At 40.2% G+C, this 18,007-nt stretch overlaps 1 protein-coding gene across 1 annotated transcript; it reads right to left on the reverse strand.

Annotated features, from left to right (window-relative positions):
• Positions 1-11,820: 11,820 nt before the first annotated feature.
• Positions 11,821-14,354, reverse strand: inab (internexin neuronal intermediate filament protein, alpha b). The gene is given in 17 exon segments (XM_022205853.2): positions 11,821-12,058; positions 12,061-12,097; positions 12,099-12,193; positions 12,196-12,296; positions 12,401-12,411; positions 12,413-12,459; positions 12,462-12,505; positions 12,507-12,523; positions 13,136-13,290; positions 13,293-13,354; positions 13,356-13,647; positions 13,650-13,820; positions 13,823-13,933; positions 13,936-14,022; positions 14,025-14,076; positions 14,078-14,126; positions 14,128-14,354. Coding segments are annotated over 17 exon segments (1,413 nt in total). The 5' UTR covers positions 14,172-14,354; the 3' UTR covers positions 11,821-12,020.
• Between the last annotated feature and the right edge of the window lie 3,653 nt (positions 14,355-18,007).

Genomic DNA, 18,007 nt, shown 5'->3' on the forward strand with positions numbered 1-18,007 from the left:
TGCTACAAATGAGGTTTGTGGAGGCAGTTAAACAAGCTAACAATGTTTTATGTTATTAATGAGGATCCAAGATAATGTGAAGGTGAGACAAAGTTAGCAAATGGCTGGGAAAGAACGCAGAGTTTTGATGGAGAAATGCCAGAGAGAAAAGGAGAGTCCAGCCAGTATTTCCACATTATTCAAAAGGGATTTTCTAAGTGTTATGGACTCAGTTACCATAATTATGAACACAAGTTTTTAATTTGGCAAGTAGCTTAAGTAGCTCCAGTGCTCAGGAGTTTTGAAAGGAAAGGGGGAGAGGGATTTGAAAAAATTAAGTTATCAAGCCAATTTCATGTACAGTAGGTCCTCTGTACTTAGCGAGCTTCTTTTTAAAGGCCTCTTCCAAGCGGTTCTCCCAAAGTCCTGTCAGCTTTGCCAAAACCACTAGTTTGGCGGATTCAGATTGCAGTCTGGTCCCGAGGTGGCCATTTACAATATGGTTGAGGAACTATGAGTTGGTGCTTAAGATCCACCAAGTCTTGCCAATGTCTTGCAGACAGGACATTGGAATTTTAAGCCCCTTTACATTATATGGTAACACTGACTGTCCAGTGTGACCTGTTGTATATTTTACGGACCAGTTATGATCTTTGAAATTAGTCACAATGGCCAGACAGGATTGGTTTTAATATGCCTCTGTGTTAAAGATTGTACTTTTGAGTTCATCTTTCAAAAACCTTTGCTTTAGCCTAAGAAAGAACCAAGAGAACTGACAGGAATTGATATAATGCTAGCACGGCGCATTCATTTCAATCTAGAAATAGATCCGGATACTACAGTCTCTAGTGTGTTTTTATGCACCCACATCCTCAAAGCCAGAAGATTAATGACTGACATCTGCTCAGTTTGACCTCCCAGTTTCACACCTGTTCTGCTGCACAGGAAGTTGATGTTCACTGATGTGACCTAATTGTGATAAAAACAGGAGCTATTGATAGGATACTAGATTTGATAAATACCTCATGTGATGCTATCTTTGCAAATATGTTGATGCGTCATTTTGCAGAACATTTCTGCACCAGCTCTACAGAAGGTTTTAAAAAGTCAGACAGGGAATTGGACATTTTAATATTTTATCACTGCAGAGCAGGAACAAAGACAGAAGAAGCCCAGAATAAATTTCTGATTAAAAGCTTATCTCTCCTGAAACCTTTCAACTGAACAGATTACATCTGTTTTAAAGCTGTACCATAAGTAAGAAAGGGAATTTTTTATACCAGCCACTGAAACAGAATCATCTAAAATGGATCAGAAGCATTGCCTTCATTCTAAGCTTTGAGCTTATGGACATTAACTATTCCCTCTCACACATTTACTACTCTTTCTGGCTTTTCTTACAACTTGAGGAGGTTGAGCTTTTACATTTTTATGCCTTCAGTTTCCTTATTCCTTCAAAATGCTGTCTCATGGTCCAGAGGCTGGATGTTGAATAGAAAACCCTGGAAGGGCTCAGCTGTTCTATTATGGATTAGACAGCAGCAGCACACGGCTCTCACCTCTCAAAGAGCTGAGGGAACATTTGGGACATGATGGTACACTGTGATCTTCAGAGACACGCATTTGTCTGAAAATGTTGTGAACGCTCACCTCTGTAGTATCCACCACTAGGAAACAACACAGACACACAAAACTGATCAGACATTTTCAGTCCGTCCTTGTAGAAGAATATACAGTAGATGTAATAAACCAACCTTAGCATGTCAATAGAGAAGTCATTTCTGAAGGTGGCAGCAATTTTATGAGGATATTGCTTTGCTATAAATTTGGAAACCAGAATGTCATCGTATAAGTCTTAGTGCAAGTTTGATCCCAAATCGCTTCTGTCACTGCTTGGAAAGTGCTGCACAATATGACTGTCAGGACACATCCCTGTGGGCTGATGTTGTTTTGTTGCACTCCTGCTCTGAAATAATGAGTCTCATCTGAATAGGGACCCAAAAGCCAGACAGTGTACCAGCGAGAGGTGCAAAAACACAGTTTATGTGTATCAGATAACTACTGGCAATATCAAGTACTATCAAGTACTTCATGAGCATGGGGTGTTTCTTTCTTTAACTAAAAGCCATCACATAAAATCTTTAAGAAATGCATTATTTCCTGATAATCACAAAGGAATAAGTGAATTCAATATTTTTTTTAATTTCATGATTGTTAATCTTTATGTAGGAGCAATTGCGTTAAAATAAAAAAAAGCTCTGAGAAGCAGGAGGCATGAATAAAGAGGTGAGCAAAATCTCAAATTTTTCAAAAATATACCTAAGTGGATTGAAATTTCTAAGGGGCATACGTATTTATTTATATATTTTTCACCAGATTTATCTCCACGGTGACACTTGTGCCTCCAGTTCATCCAGTCTGCAGAGCCTCACTTCTGCTGCTTCTGATCCACACATCAGTTTTCTCAAAGTACCCTCCTCCCCCTCCCCCTCCCCCTCCACCTTTTCATGCTGCCAGCCGAAACACCTAAAAATACCCACCCTTTAACTTTTCATCTCAAGTCTCCCTGTCTAACAGTGAGTTTTTATTATATCTGTTTAATCACCGGATGACGTGATGAATCACATTTTCTCACACGTGGGGAAAAAAAATGAAGGAGATTTAACCAAAAAGGAAAGCAAGAAGAAAGTTCTAGTGAGACATGTTTAAAAAAAATATTATGTGTAATTTCTGGCAGTCAGCTAACTGTGCAGTGAAATATTTACTATGCAGAGCAACATCAGCATACTGTAAATCCTTAAAGAAGTGTTTAGGAGAGTTAGAGAAGGAAGGGGTGGTGGGAGGTTGGGGTTAGAGAGGGAGGGTTAGGGTTAGGAACAGAGATATTAACCACGGTGCCTGATTTTAGGATGACTGATTCTAAAATAGCTTTTTTGCTGTTGTTTTTGTTTGTTTTACACTTAAACTTCCTACAAAGATTACCTCTCTGGCTTGTTTTTTTGTTTGTTTTTTTCAAGAGATTTGTTAGAACAAATTTCTGCCTTAGGGTAGAGGGACAGAGAGCAGAGGGATAGAGCGAGGGATTGGGTTGAGTGTTAGGGTTAGGATAAGGGAAATTACGGATAGAAAACAAATGTATATTTTTTGGTAGAACATATTGAAATCAGTGTAGATTCCAACTTCTGCCTGGAATACAGCATTCAGAACTTCAAAATAAAATGCAGCAAATAAACAAAAGCCATCCCGCTTCTAGCTGGGCAACACTCAACATTGTTCTAATGAAACTGTGAAAAAAAGAAAAGAAAAGCAATGTTGTCTACTTCTTTGACATCGTCATCCTCTTCTTTCTCTTTTTCTGAAAGGAGTAAAATGTTCGTGCTGGAATTTTGTCCTCCCTGCAGCTGCAAAAGTAGAGCTTGTAGGCCTGGTTCAGCTTCATCTGGAGGGTCCAGGTTTATGAGCAAGACCTGAAACACTGTCCAGTGTTTGGAGGAGTTTGCAGGCAGGCCCATGGCAGGAGACTACATCAGTGGCCTGATGTCATCTTGCTCTTCAGCAGTCTGCACATCCTCCTCAGACTGGATGGTTCCATCCTCAGGCTTGTGAGGTTCTGGTGGTTTGTGCCACTTTGACCCGGATGGTAGGCCATGGGCGGCGATGCTTTCATCAATCTTCCAGATCTGGACTCCGTAAACTTTTGGCAGGGTGAACCTAGATAGGATCTGAAGCTTCTGCAGCTGTGCCTGCAATATGACATGGCTCATGTGGGTTAGGAGGTCCCTGAGTTGGTTGTAGTCCACAAAATCACCATTCATGATCAAGCCGTCACAGCTGAAAAGATCACCACTTGCAAAAGTGTGTCCCCACCAAGTCCTGTTGGTGGTCAAGAGAGGACCTTCTCCATCTATTTCATTCCATGGTGTCATTGCATCTTGGAATAGACAAGGGAAAGTCTTTCAATTTACATGCAGGCCTGCAGGATCATGGCTGCCACTTTGGAAAGAGGAGGAGGTTGTTGGTCTTCTAGTTGGACCTGCACAAAGTCTTTTCTGTTCCACCAAACCTTCTTGGTGCCCTTGATGTTCCTGAACTTTACACCTGGGGAAATAAAAAATGTCCTCCACAAATCCTTGCAGCAGACAAGACTCCACATCTTTTCCAGTTCTCTGGATGTGAGCCCTTGCGAATGTGTTTGGTGCAGGAAATCTGTCCATGGTAGCTAGATCTATTAAAAAAAAAGGCCTTCAGGGACAAGGTACTGATGTGTCTACCTGGTGGTAAATAGAACCCTATGAGTGTTGAATCACCACAGAGATTTGAAAGGGGTATCTGTGTGTTTTTATTGTAGAGATCACCTAGCAGGTGAGGCCATAACAGTGAGATTAAAAGTCAACTAATCATCACTTTATTAATCAAAAACGTACCCTAAATCAATTCCAACAGTGGCCATAACCCATTCCACTTTCTGATAGCAAGATAGACTTTCCAGTTAATGTAATTGTTTTTTTCAGGTTGAATACACCCAGTGCCACTCATTTATCCTCACAAAAGCTTTACAGGAGGTCAACAAAAAGGGCTGCAACCTTCCCCTTTGTTCAGGGGAAAATATCTCTCCTGCTCTGTCTGTCTGTCTGTCTGGCTCTGCTGGCTCTGTCTCTGCTATTATTAGCATCAAACAGAAAAAAGTGGATAACAGAGAGACACTACGTCACAGACAGGGCCTACCTCAAAGTGATTCAGCACTATCTACCAGACACGAATAAATAGAACCAGTCATTTCATGCAAAATGCAAAATGAACATTTATTTCCTATCAAGGAGTTATTCTTAGTTGTTTCTCCTCAAAGGTTTTTACACTCATTCAATCAATATTACTCATCTAACATCTTAAAAATGGCAGAACTGCCTTCTTTAATTAATAATCTGCCTTCTCCATCTTAATTCATCCTCTGGTCTGCCTTCTTGGTCTGTGTACATGCATCTCTTCAGAAAGGTTTAGATGAGAGCAAAGTCTCAGAGAGCAGTCGCTCCCCAAGGCTACTTCAGCACAGCCAGATACTAGCAACAGACTCCAAGGAAACAGCAGCAGTGACTCACAAATTAACACTTTGTTCACTGGTACCAAGCCTGAGACATGCAAAACTGTCTTTCACTGGACGGAATGGTAGAATACAGTGAAATACTGTCTGTCTGGCATCATGTGCTTAAAGAAATAGTGTTGGATTTTGAGAAATGTTTGATATCAGTTTCATCACATTGGCTTTATTCAACATAGTTGTGAACAAAGACTGACAGCTGATACTAGACTGAAAAGCTTCAGAGCTGCCTTGTTCACACCTTGGATCTTTTCTAATATGTAGAATAGAAAACACTAGTTAAATGTGGTCAAGGTTTCATAATTATTTACCAAAGGGTTCTAACATAAGGCAGTTTACCATTGCTCGCCACTCAACTGATGCAGACGTTAATGCAGACAGGAGATATGCATGCGTTTCTTGTCATGCAACAATAGGTACAAGTTGGTCTGGCAGGGAGACTGTTTTGTTGCCCTCATTTGAACAAAGGACAACACAATGGAGAAGTGAAACAGTGGTTGTGACCTTGCCCTTTTTGCCAGCTGGTTCCAGACTGGGTTGTAGCTGGGTTGAGGTGTGTGGAGCACAGTGGACAGCCATGACGCAAGATTTCTGGAGAAATTAGAATTTCCACCAGTGGTTAGGCATGTGCAAACCAAAGCGCCTCCAAAGCTTGACAGCAACTACATCAATTAAAACTCTTTAAATAGCGAATTGTAAGTGTGGATGAGGGAGAATCTGCTCGCACAGTCTTCATGACAAATATTTGATTAAGCACAATTTTTTTTCTGGCACATGCAGTCAGCAAATTTGCAGTCATATGGCCACAAATTTTCGGCTGGACACGGTTGCCTAAATAACTAAATTGACCTCGTAGAAATCCATGTGCGGAACGCCTGAACTGGCCTTAAAACATCATTCCCATTGCTAAGAGCGCCAATCATCCCCACAGATTGGCTAGATTCCTAACTTTCTAACATTAGCATTAACTTTGTAAGTAAGCCAGCCTTCAAAACTCAAATGTAAAGGACAAACTGCAAAGCTTTCTGTGATCCTCAGAATCAAAGTTATAGCAGAACAACTGTTTTTATAGTTTTTAACAAACAACAATAAATCACATAGTTCAAGCTTCAGTTCCTCAGCAGAGGGAGAACTTTAGTCAAAGCTGCTGTCAACAAAACAAACTCATGAGAGAATGAAGTCTTCAACAAACATCAACATGATAAAAAGCACTAAAAACGACAGAAAGCTCGTGTGTTGAAAAATATATACATTTTGTCTGTATTTGGATTTTTTGTTGAACTCAGCTCAAATCATTATGAAATGAAGGGCATATGGTTTATGACTTTTGTCTATCTTTGTATGTGACCTATCACCGTCATAGCCCCTCACAAGTTCTCTATCATGTTAAACTGGCTGCTTTGAACATTTTTGCATCTTTAATGAAAAACTCCACTTGATTCTTGTAGGTAGTCTTTGTGAGTACACCAGCTGATGTATTAAGACAACTGAATACAACACCAACACCCCACCTTACTGCCACTTATCCCCATTCACGGTAGTGCAACACAAAATAAGTTTCTTGCCGCTAAAAATGCTCGTTGGGCCACTATTGACTTAAACAACACACTCCTGCAAATCACAGCAATGCATTTTGAGTAAATCTTAACAAACCAAAATATGCAAATAGCCAAGACTGTCTCATCCATTTCCACAGCACTGCATTCAGCATCACTGTTGTATTGAAATTCAATGCAGAGTATCTGCTTGGATGTGATACTGAGTTGGCTGGTCTTCAGTCTGAGTTTTGGTTTGCGTGTATAGCGTCTGTTACAACCTGGAAGCCCGAAAACAGTTTTAGATCATGTAGCAGGCAAGTGATTTTCATTCAAGTGAGTGACTTCCTGTCTTCCTTGATACATCCTTAGTTCAAAGACAGTTCTCTTGCTGTTGGAAGTTTTTTTTCTTGTAGTTGTTTTCCCCTGATACCAACGTTTGCTGCGTTAGTCTGCACACTTCCTACAGAGAGTCTTGTCTCATGCAATTCCCTACGAAACAAACGTACTTCCTAAACTATCTGCGTGTTCCTTTAAAGGTGTCTTCAGACAGAAAGCACAATTTTCACATCATGCATATAGTCTGCTTATTCAACCCTTTCTTTCTAGCATCATGTCTGTGTTTTTCTGCTAACCTCAACCTCGAACCTACCACACCAAGGGCTGAAAATGCTTGGACAAAGTTCTAAAATAAATGTGTCTATTTCCCTTGTTCATCTTGTTGCCCTTTTTGATTTCTGAGTGGGCCTTTGTGCGTGTCAGAGGTCTGACTTTAATACGTCTGCAGAGTCGACACCTCAGCTCGGAGAAGACGAATGGCTTTGATCCAGAGATGCTGACAAACTGGTGAAATTTGCAGCCTCGGCCCGCTCGCTCTGCAGCCTGATTCTCATTTCCACCACCATCACAGCTCTGCACAGACACTTATCACCAGACAGAACACAAAACATGCTTCTCCCGCTACACTTCACTGCTCGAGATTGCAGAGGGGGAGGCAAGAGAAGGAGGGATTGCCACAGAGAGAGTGTACAGATGGTATTTCGCAACCCGTCAAATTTTACAATTCTGAAGGAGATCCCAGAATTTCTGCATATTCCAGGATGAACACTGGGCAAATTTGTGTCACACAATGAATGGGATGTCTGGAATATTTTCATTTGATTTGTTTGAATATTTTACCTGAAAAGATTTTGAATTATGCCTAAAATACTGTACTGTGCAAAAGCTGTACGCGCTGAAAGGTGCATTTGGAGTTGTTCATGCTGCAAGATGAATTTGGGACGAACAAGATGGCTCCCTGATTATATTACTTGACGGATCAGAGTCTAAAGCACATAAAGCATCTGCAGAGTACTGTACACAGTATGTCTGTCAGACAGGGTTAAATGAAATGATTTTTCCACCTTCTGTCTTAAAAGGGGAAACATGACTATAACATGTGAGAAATCAATGGAGAAAGCAGTCTTTATCTGCATGTGTTCAGCTTTGTTCTTTGTTCTCTTTCTATTCAAGGAAACAGAATTTATTAGAACACTGCAAAGATGTTAAGACAAGCATGTGTGCAGTAATAATTACAGAATGACACATTTGAGAATTCAGCCAGTTGCAATGCATACTGATTGCACTGGGACTGATGGCAAAAACGCTGCTCACAGCTTTCAGCAGTAAAATTCAAATTAATCCCAGATTGCGACAGAGTTCGCAATAGGAGGCGATATTTTAAATACAGCAGTAGGTAGTACTGTATTTCATATGCTTTTATATCCTTACAAAGCTCTTGTGTGCCTTCTTGGTTATGAAGTCAGGCGCATGGTCGTTAACGTGAAACTTAAAATAGAACGTAGAAGCAGTCTTCAAGTTTAAAGCAAAAAAAAGAGGGAGGGCTGTTTCATAAACAGGGCTTTTACGGTGGCGGTTCCACCACACCTTCAACTGAACAGCATTGCAGGGGTATAAATCTTTGAAGAACTGCAACCTGCATCAAGCATGCACACGCAGCACCGAGGCTGTCCCACCCACTCAGTGGGTAGGAGGAGAGATGAGCTAATCAGAGACGATGCATGAGGCTCAAGGTCCTGACGTCCGGGACTGTGTGTGTCTGAGAGTGTGTGATTGTAAGTGTGCATAGCAGGGATCAGGGTGTAAAGGTCATCAAACAGTACAGCTGCAGGTAATTCATCTTATCTCTGTGATGTACGCCTGCAGGGTGACCCCGAAGAATGACAGAAAAAAAACACATATAGCTTCAAGTTAGAGGTCAGGGCGACATTGCTTTTCACCCTTTCATTTATTTCACACATCAATTTGAAAATTGTTTTCCTAATATTGGAACTCAGCATTGAACCTCACAAGTCAACTGATAATTAATGTCTTTCTTTTTGGTTTCCTTTTTTAAAATCTATTTTGCCACAGATGATCGATAACGTCTTAACTAAGCCTGTGTACTACATCATAAGTTATTGGCCAGTTATGTTTTTTATCATTAATAAGAATTTTGCAAAGATTTCTGTGTAAAACTGGTGAGAATCTGACAGGAAGATTGCCAAGATTTCTGTTTGTAATGATTTTCCTTTCCCCCAAAAAATGACACCTATCTGTAAAATAATTACATTTTTGCAAAATTGAATGCAGTAAAATAATGCCATTTGTTGTCATATGCTTCAAAAGAATGAATTAACATATGTAAAAAATGTAGATTTTTATTGTAGACATTATTTACAGTTTTGGGCTGCTTTATTTTTACAGTTAATATGTAAATGAAAGCTTTTTTTCTGTAATTTTACTGAATAGGATATGTAATTTAACAAAACCAGGGAAAAAAACAATTTAATTTTTACAGTCCAAGAAGTTATCTTAAGTTGCAGCGCTAATATAATGCATAAATAAATCTACATAATGTGTCTTTAAATCAGCCTCACAGACTTTATTAGTACAAAATATTAATTTCCAGCTGGACATCCTTTCCAAAGCATGTTTTGCATATGAAAGAGACACATGCTGTTGCTTGCAATATCAAGTCTTTATTGATATGGTGTCATACAGCAATACATAAGCAGAAATAACAGTAAAGAGAATATCATGTCAACTACATTCAATCCCTATGCTTTTGTTGTCATGGTAACTATAATAAACACTACTGAAGAGATAACAATGATTAAACACCCCACCCCACTGAACAGAATCATACACATCGAACACTTGGCCAGAAGCTGCTGGTGTTTTAAGGCATTTCTACAGTATTTCTTCTACAGTATGGCTAAATCTTGATTGTTTGTTGGTTTTTGGTGATGTTCTGTATTTTTTTCAGGAAAATGATTTTTCTACCTAAGAAAGTTTGGGCAGTGCTGTAAGTAGTGACTTTTTCCCCCCAGACATCCATGAAAGCTCTTTTGGTTTACAGTGAGAGGATAAAGGCTTGAATATGCCATTCATGAATAATTCACCCATTGGTTGTAATGTGTAATATAAAATGCTGTATTTTTATAGGTTCTTCTTGAGATTTTTATTCTGCTTGACACTGGAAACAATAATCCACAAACAAATGCCCAAGTTTCAGATTTGCCATCCCCCATTCCTCTTGGATTCCAGTTATGTTAGGCCACTGTGTATAGATACAAACACACTTACTACAGTACTTAGATTCTTGTCTCAAGCTTCAGGTAAAACGATAAGAACCTGATCGGAGCAGCCTGCCATACAATCAGTAGTTTCATTCTTAGTGTGTGTGCAGTTTGCAGGCACTAAGCAGCAGCAGCGAGAGAGTTAAGATAGCTGTTGTTAAGAGCTGGGCAGTGCACAAGCAGAAAAAAATGACCTAAAGTCTCTTATACTGAACGATTTCTAGTGGTGAGATTAACTACAACAGACGTTTTATCCAGTCATGGCCACAGTTATAAACAGAGAGGTCCTGTTGTTTCAAACACATCATGTCTGGCAGGTTTTTTTTTGTTTTTTTTAAACAAACTGATGTATGTTGGGTGGTTTTCTTCAGGTTGAGTGAATATGCTATTGATTCTGGGTTCAAATGTGATTCGTGGGGAAATATGGTTGAGCAGTCTGTATAAACCCGGATGGAGGAATCCTACTGTGCTAAAGCAAATTGTTGCTAAAGCATAATTCACAATTCAATCTCTAATTGCCTGAGCTGTATAGAAGACTCTTTTTTTTAAAATCACATTAGCGCTAGCTTTCCAGCATTTTTAGCTTTCCCCTGTATCCTTCATAGCAAATTGTGCGAACTCTGACAAATAGTTACATCTAAGTGCATCTCAGAGGAGCTTCCCTCCTTATCTTCATAGCATAAATAGCTAATCCTAAGGAGGAAGTCTGAAGTCAGGCCTCACAAATACATGTTTTATGACAATCATTAATGGATTTTGTGGCAGGATGATGATGCTGAGTATGGTCGGTGGTGACGACAAACAACCAAAAAAACATGTTGGCATGAGGCAATGAGCTGATGGATTCCATGCAAGCTGACATCTACATCACCATGCAAATTAAGCTCGATTAATATATTTGGTTTTCTTGCTTTTGCTTCAAGTCTTAATCTCATTTAAATAGCTACAGTAATCCACTTTTGTTAATGAAGTCAGAGAGGGTCAGTGCTCGACTGAGGGTGCTAATCCTCCTTCATACTGTTTGTCATGCAGAGCTGATTGGACCTAACCGCTGATGCACCAGTCATGATAAGAAAAATTGTCGCAAGAAGCAATTTAAGCAACGTATTTTCACTAAAGAGATTTCAAAATGAATCGGCTCAGCAAGACGCTGTCATTTTTTATCGACTCTTTTGGCTGGTTTTCTTATGTAGATGTGTGCTTCTTTACTAAACTGTCAGGAATCGTATTTGTTGGAGTAAAAGTGGATGCCAGACCAATAGCAGCCTGATTGTGTTTTGATCTCTTTTCTGCATACACATGCTTCACTTGGGAATGTGTTGAGAGTTACTTCACAGTTTGTGGTAGGAAATGCAGGAACCAGAGTTATTAGCTACTGCCGTGTTGGTACTACATATGAACTAGTGAGAAAGACCAGTTGAATATTGTAACTTTGAAAGACCACACTTATGTAAGAGATGCTACCTAATTTCTGTTTGATGCTGAGTTTGTGAAAGAGAACGAGAGAAACAGGTACAGTGTGATGTTCTAGTTGCGTTATAATGGATTTCCTTTGGGAGGGAAACCTGTGGAGGGACAGAAAGGAGAGACAAATACACCAACATAAAAACCAAACTGTAAGATTCTACACTTGAAGATGTCCAACGCACACTGGTTCAGATAGAAACCATGACAATCTCACTATCTTATTTGAAGTGTAAAAGCGCCAGGTTTGTTTTAGGATGGGAGATGAAGAGGTTTGTGGAGATATAGGGAAGCTTTAGGGGTTGACTCTGGGCTTACAGAAGGCTCCTAGTTTTTCTGATGGATGGGAATATCATCCTGCTGTTCTCCATCTTCTTGGTGGTGACGACTGTTTCCTCGAAAACTTTCACGCTGGGAGACCTTCCCTCCGGACTTGATCTGCTGCTGTTGCTCCTCGTCCTTGCCCTCCTTCTTGGAGCTCTTGCCTGAGCTGGTGTAATGCGGGTTGGTAGTTTGTAGCCCTGCCCAGCACTGGAGGTTATGGAGGGGGTGGGATAGGCCAGGCCGTTGCCGATGCGGGTCTCCTCTCCTTCCAGTAGTTTCCTGCAGGGATGATACAGGGATGGATTTAGGGGATGATACAGAGATCGATTTAGACTGACAAGACAATGAGGACATGAATAAAGAGAAAAGGTGATTAAACTTACCTGTATGCTGCAAATTTCAATATCCAGTGCCATCTTGACATTCAGCATATCCTGATATCCCTCAAGTGACGAGCCATTTCGCTCTTAGTGGTCCTCAGTTCATTTCAGCTCTGCCATGCTTTCCTGAGCAAAATAGCGGAGAGGAGTAGGCCAGAGTTCAGCATTTTAAGAAAAAGCTCATATTCTGCGACCACATTGCTTGCAGGGAACAGTAGGAACTGCTACACAAAGACCCTCTCACTGTTAACCTGTGTATCATATAGTCAGGCAACATTTATGGAAGATTTGTTAACTATTTGCCCCCCCCCCCCCCCCCCCACCCACCCCCCCCCCCCCACCCCCTCCCCCCCCCCCCCCCCCGCTCTCACTGTTAACCTGTGTATCATATAGTCAGGCAACATACAACACACCACACACACACACACACACACACATTTTTTTTTCAGTGAAATTTCGTGAATTAAAATCAGCACTTGTGTGCTGAGCGTGAATTCGCTCATGTAGAGCCTTTCTACACTCGGTGGGCGTTGTCAAGATGCAGCTGTGCGTTTTTGTCCAGGGGAGCCAATTTCAGCACCACGGACAGAGACACAGCTTCCCCTCATATTATGTGTTATTGCATTCAGAGAAGACAAAAACACTTTACTATTAATTTCAATGTAAATAAACTGATGTGAGATTGATCATCTTTCATCTCTGTGCAATCCTTCTTAACAGAATTGTAAAGAGATTTACCTGATAGTTTTCCAATCTCCACATTGTGCTGTCCTCCATCTCCCGCAGCTGCTTCTCCAGAGACTCGTTGGTTCCCCTCAGACTTTCGATCTCGATGGTCTTGGACTGTAGCTGCCTCCTGAACTCGTTCATCTCCTCCCTGCTGGCTCGAATGCCTCGTTACTCCGGCTGGCCTGCTCGGACAGATCCGCAAACTTGGTCTTGTACCACTCCTCGCGGACTGCAGGTTCTTGACGCCATGGACTCGTACTGGCCGCGGATCTCCTTGAGTGCGGAGGTGAGGTCCGGCTTGGACACCTCCATCTCCACGGACACCTGCGCGGCCTGGATCATATCTGTCAGCTCGGCCACCTCCTCTTCATGCACCTTCCTGAGGAAGTTGATCTCGTCCAGCAGAGATTCTACCTTCTTCTCCAGGTCCAGGCGCACCATGGTGGCATCATCCACGTCTTTCTTAACGCTTGAGGTTGGCCTCTGCCTCCTCTCTGCGCGGAACTCCTCTTCGTATTTTCCCTGAGCTTCTGCAGGTCGTCTTCGATGTTGTCCCTTTCGATCATCAGCTGGGACTTCTCTCCGTTCAGCTCCTCCAGCTGGGAGCGCAGTTCGCGGATCTCTTGCTGGTAAAGCTCCGCCAGGCGGGACGGCTCGGTCTGCCGCTGTCGCAGAGCGATCAACTCCGTCTCAGCACTTTGTTGTGCTGCTCCAAGTTGCGCACTTTCTCAATAAACATTGCAAATCGGTCATTGAGACCCTGCATTTGTTCCTTCTCATTGGTGCGGATGATTTTGAACTCATTGTGAGGACGCTGCTCTGGTCAGGTCGAAGGTCTCCAGCGGCAATGGAGGAGAAGGAGCGGCCGGACTTTCTGTTGTACGAGCCCAGGGAGAGATGTTTCCTCGGGTCAGGGAGGAGGACCGGTAACCCCCGGCGTGTGGAGACGCTCATATTTGTGCGGGATGGAGAGGACGCATAACGGGGAGATTCCCGAAAATCCTCGGTAGGAGGAGGAGGAGAAGACATCAGATCCGTAGCTCATCTTGGTTCGTATGGAGACAGAGCAAGCAGTAGGCGCGTCTCCTTTATATATGGGATCGACCCAATCACTAATTAATGCCCGCTGGCGACTCTGTTTGCCTCCACATGCACCAGGTAGTCCAGTCTGTACACGAATCCTCACACAATATTTTTCCGGAGAATTTTTCCTTTGGTCAAAATGACTTTACATTAAATCTGACATCAGTCCAGATGTGCGCTGCTGGCTCTACTCTGTCTGTGGAGCAGATGGAACTGTCCCTTTTGGCGCCAGTGGAGAGGCATCAATGTTCGATTGCTTCCTGCAAAAGCAAGCGAATATAGAATGAAAATGTTGTTCTGGTGGTAAATATTCAGCTTTTTGTGTAACTTAACATACTTTCAGTGTTTCTGTAGCTAAGAAAAAATGAATTCACCTTCAAGTCCAAACCCCATCAGTCTAGAAAAGATCTAATTGACTGTTTTATGCTGAAGATGACAGTGCACTTTATTTTGAAGCTTTTTTTTTTCTAGATTCCAACTGTTAGATGACAACTAACTGTGCCTGCTCTCAGAATAGCAGCAATCCCAGCTGGACACAGCACCTCTACATCTACTGTTTTCTGTGACAGTACTGGAAGTTCAGATATGTCTTTGCATTAAAATTTGAATCAGTTGTATAAATGAATTTTTTACAGATTTAAAAATGTGTTTCTCATCCACCTAAAGTGAGAATGAGTCTGAACTGCATGAATAAAATATACTGAAATCGATCTCGCGGAAGAATAACGAGAGTCTCCTTGGACATTTAGCGTACATGAACATTACATTGTACAGTGCTAAGTCCAGAACTTTGTATGTGGAGATAGATACGTCATACAAATGTGAGCTACAAACTGCCATTACTGTAGCTAATATAGGGTTGATCACAGAAATATCATAAAAGATATATCTTTTGCAATAATAATTTGATTTAGAGTTAAATCTTCAAGACACAAACATCTAGGTTTTTAAAATGATCTAAAAGTTACTCATATACGTGACCATTTTGTAATGTGTTTGATGTAGTATCTAAAGTTTAGTCAGGGTGCTTTGCAGTATTGTCCACAAACAGACCATTATAGTCCCTAACATGTGTCAAACTGCGTCAACACTGCAAGCAAAACATGGAATATTTCCAATGGTGGGTTAGAAACACTAATGTGACAGTGAATGCAGCCTGTCAGGAACAGCTGGACATGTAACAGCGATGATTCCATAAAGGATGTCTCTAAGGATGTATGATGAATTTTTTAAAAAATTAGGCAGGATGTTATTGCAGAATTCTTCTGCAGAATTTTTTCGACACAAGTGCCCTGCAAATATGCTTTGTTTTCTTAGGAAATAGGTGCATCTTTGCTGAGAAGGTTTAGACCCTAGACTGTTTACAGGTGTTTGAGTACTAGAGGCTAACATGGAGTCGACAATAGGTACGTCATCAAAATTCAAAATATCTTTGCTGTTAGATCTAAATCTTTTCAATATTTACCTTTTTGACAGTTTTCCAATGGCTTCAGATCCTCAAATTCAAATACAGTTTTTAAAATAAGCATAAACCATTTTGGTTATCACAGAAAGAGATGATGGGTGAATGTTTCTCTATATTTAATATATATATCATCTGCATGTTATAACTTTTCAACACTATTTTTATCATGTATCATTATGACTCTGGCAGTTCAATGTGTTTCCCTTTGGTTTGTATCGTTGATTTTACTTTTCATGCATCCTGTATGCATCAATGTTGTATAGAATCGTTGTTCTTTTCTTTGTCTTTTTTTTCCTTGTGGAATAATAAAATGTATTATGTGGGTGTTTTATGACTAAATAAAACCAAAACAAAGTATCATAAGTCTGGGAAGTCTCAATTTTTTCCCCTCAGCCAAAGTAAACAGAGTCTTAACAGTGGAGGCGCCATACAGTTTCTATCAAATTCATGATGATGCCACAGAAAACTTCCTATTAAACAACTTGGACATTTCTCTTTGACTTTGTACTGTGGGATTTTATGCCTAACAAAACTATCATGACCAAGGTTGTTATATAAAAAGTTTTGTCATCCTACAGTTACTATGTGATTCATCTTATGTATTACCATGTGTTATTCAGTATTTTTCAATTAAAAAATTGAAAACCTGAACTTCACCTAAAGTACATCCTGGTTGAAATATGATGCATTTTATATTTTTGTGCTGTTGCTGTAGCTAAATTGCTGTTATGGATTTTTTTTTTTTTTACTTGTAAGTACATTTTTTTAAAACTCCTTGTGTGCTTTTAAGTATGGAATACATTACATGGTTGGACTGGTTCTTTCACTTTTCACTTTCAGCAAGCCAGAACACAACCAATGTTTGCTTTGCTGATACATTTGCACTTTTCCTCTTTCTGAGACATACTCTGGGCTGGGCTATAAAGACGAAAGAGGAACTTTTTTGTTCTTTTTAAAGTTGAGCTAAACAAAGCAATGTAGTGTGTAAAATTAGTAATTTGGCAAGTTGCTTTAAACTGTAGGACATCAGATTTCTGTAATCAATTGTCAAAGGAATGACCATTTCAGACCTCAAAGACATTCCTAGCTCAAAACATTTTGCTCACATTCAAAATGTTCTGTACATTCAGAACTATCACAGAAACCTAAAATGTTTGGGGAAGTTTTTTTTTTAAGAAAAACTTTACTGACCCAAAATATGACACAGCACGGAATGTTTGATTAAATTCTGTCTCTTTAATCTGAAAACAAACTGTTCTGCAAAGTCTTTGTTTCCAGAATGTTTTTCTTGAAGTTCTCTGATGACATTCTAGAACTGCTCTTTTCAGAAGACTTCTTAATGTTGCATTGTAGGAACCTTTCATAGATTCTATATTGTGTCATCCAACTGTCCTCCAAACACTGCAGGTAGAATGTTCTACCTTAGGTACAATATCACATTAAAGGACCATTTTTCAAAATAAAAAAACACTCATCTGATCCCTTACTAATATCTGGAACACATTTTTAAAAATGTCAATTTGAGAGCATTCTTCCTTTATTTTAATGAAACAAATCTGAAACCCCACCGATGTTCTAAATATTCAAATTAAGACATTTTGTCTTAGGCCACTGTTAACATTATCAGAACAATATATGAAATAATAAATATCCTTGAAACAACTTGAGCATTAGATTTAATGTTTTAATTGTATTACACTTGCAGAGGATGTTGGGCAGTGTTATGGAAACACTTCCTGCTTGCTGGGGCTATTTATGTAAGCTAAGATAAAACTTTATTACTCCCAAAGGAAATGATTTTGCACGTGTTGCTCAGAAAGGAAAATTACAAAACATGACAAAATGCAGTGTCAAGTCCTATAATTATCATTCTTAAAACAAGAAATAGATCAGCAGAAACAACTGCAGCTTCAATCTAAATCAGCTGATGCCACAGGAAACAAATTATTGTAGCATCACAAGACGCTCCTGTTATTAGCGTACATGTTCAGCGACAGTAATCCTTATTTATCAAGAAGCTTGATTAGAAATAGTCCCTGCTATCACATGCTATCAAAATAAACATGTTAAACTGCTCATTAAACACAAATATCTGCCAATCACATGGTAGCAACTCAGTGCACTTAGTTATCTAGACATGGTCAAGAAACCTGCTGAAGCTATGGTTGTTGGTGCCAGATGGGCTTGACTGATTATTTCAGAAACTGCTGATCTACTGGATTTTCATGCACAACCATCTCTAAGGTTTACAGAGAATGGTTTGAAAAAGACCAAATAACCAGTGAGCAGCTGTTCTCTGGACAAAAATGCCTTGTTGGTGCCAGAGGTCAGAG

This window comes from Acanthochromis polyacanthus, chromosome 3, assembly GCF_021347895.1.
Source record: "Acanthochromis polyacanthus isolate Apoly-LR-REF ecotype Palm Island chromosome 3, KAUST_Apoly_ChrSc, whole genome shotgun sequence".
Taxonomy (NCBI): domain Eukaryota; kingdom Metazoa; phylum Chordata; class Actinopteri; family Pomacentridae; genus Acanthochromis; species Acanthochromis polyacanthus.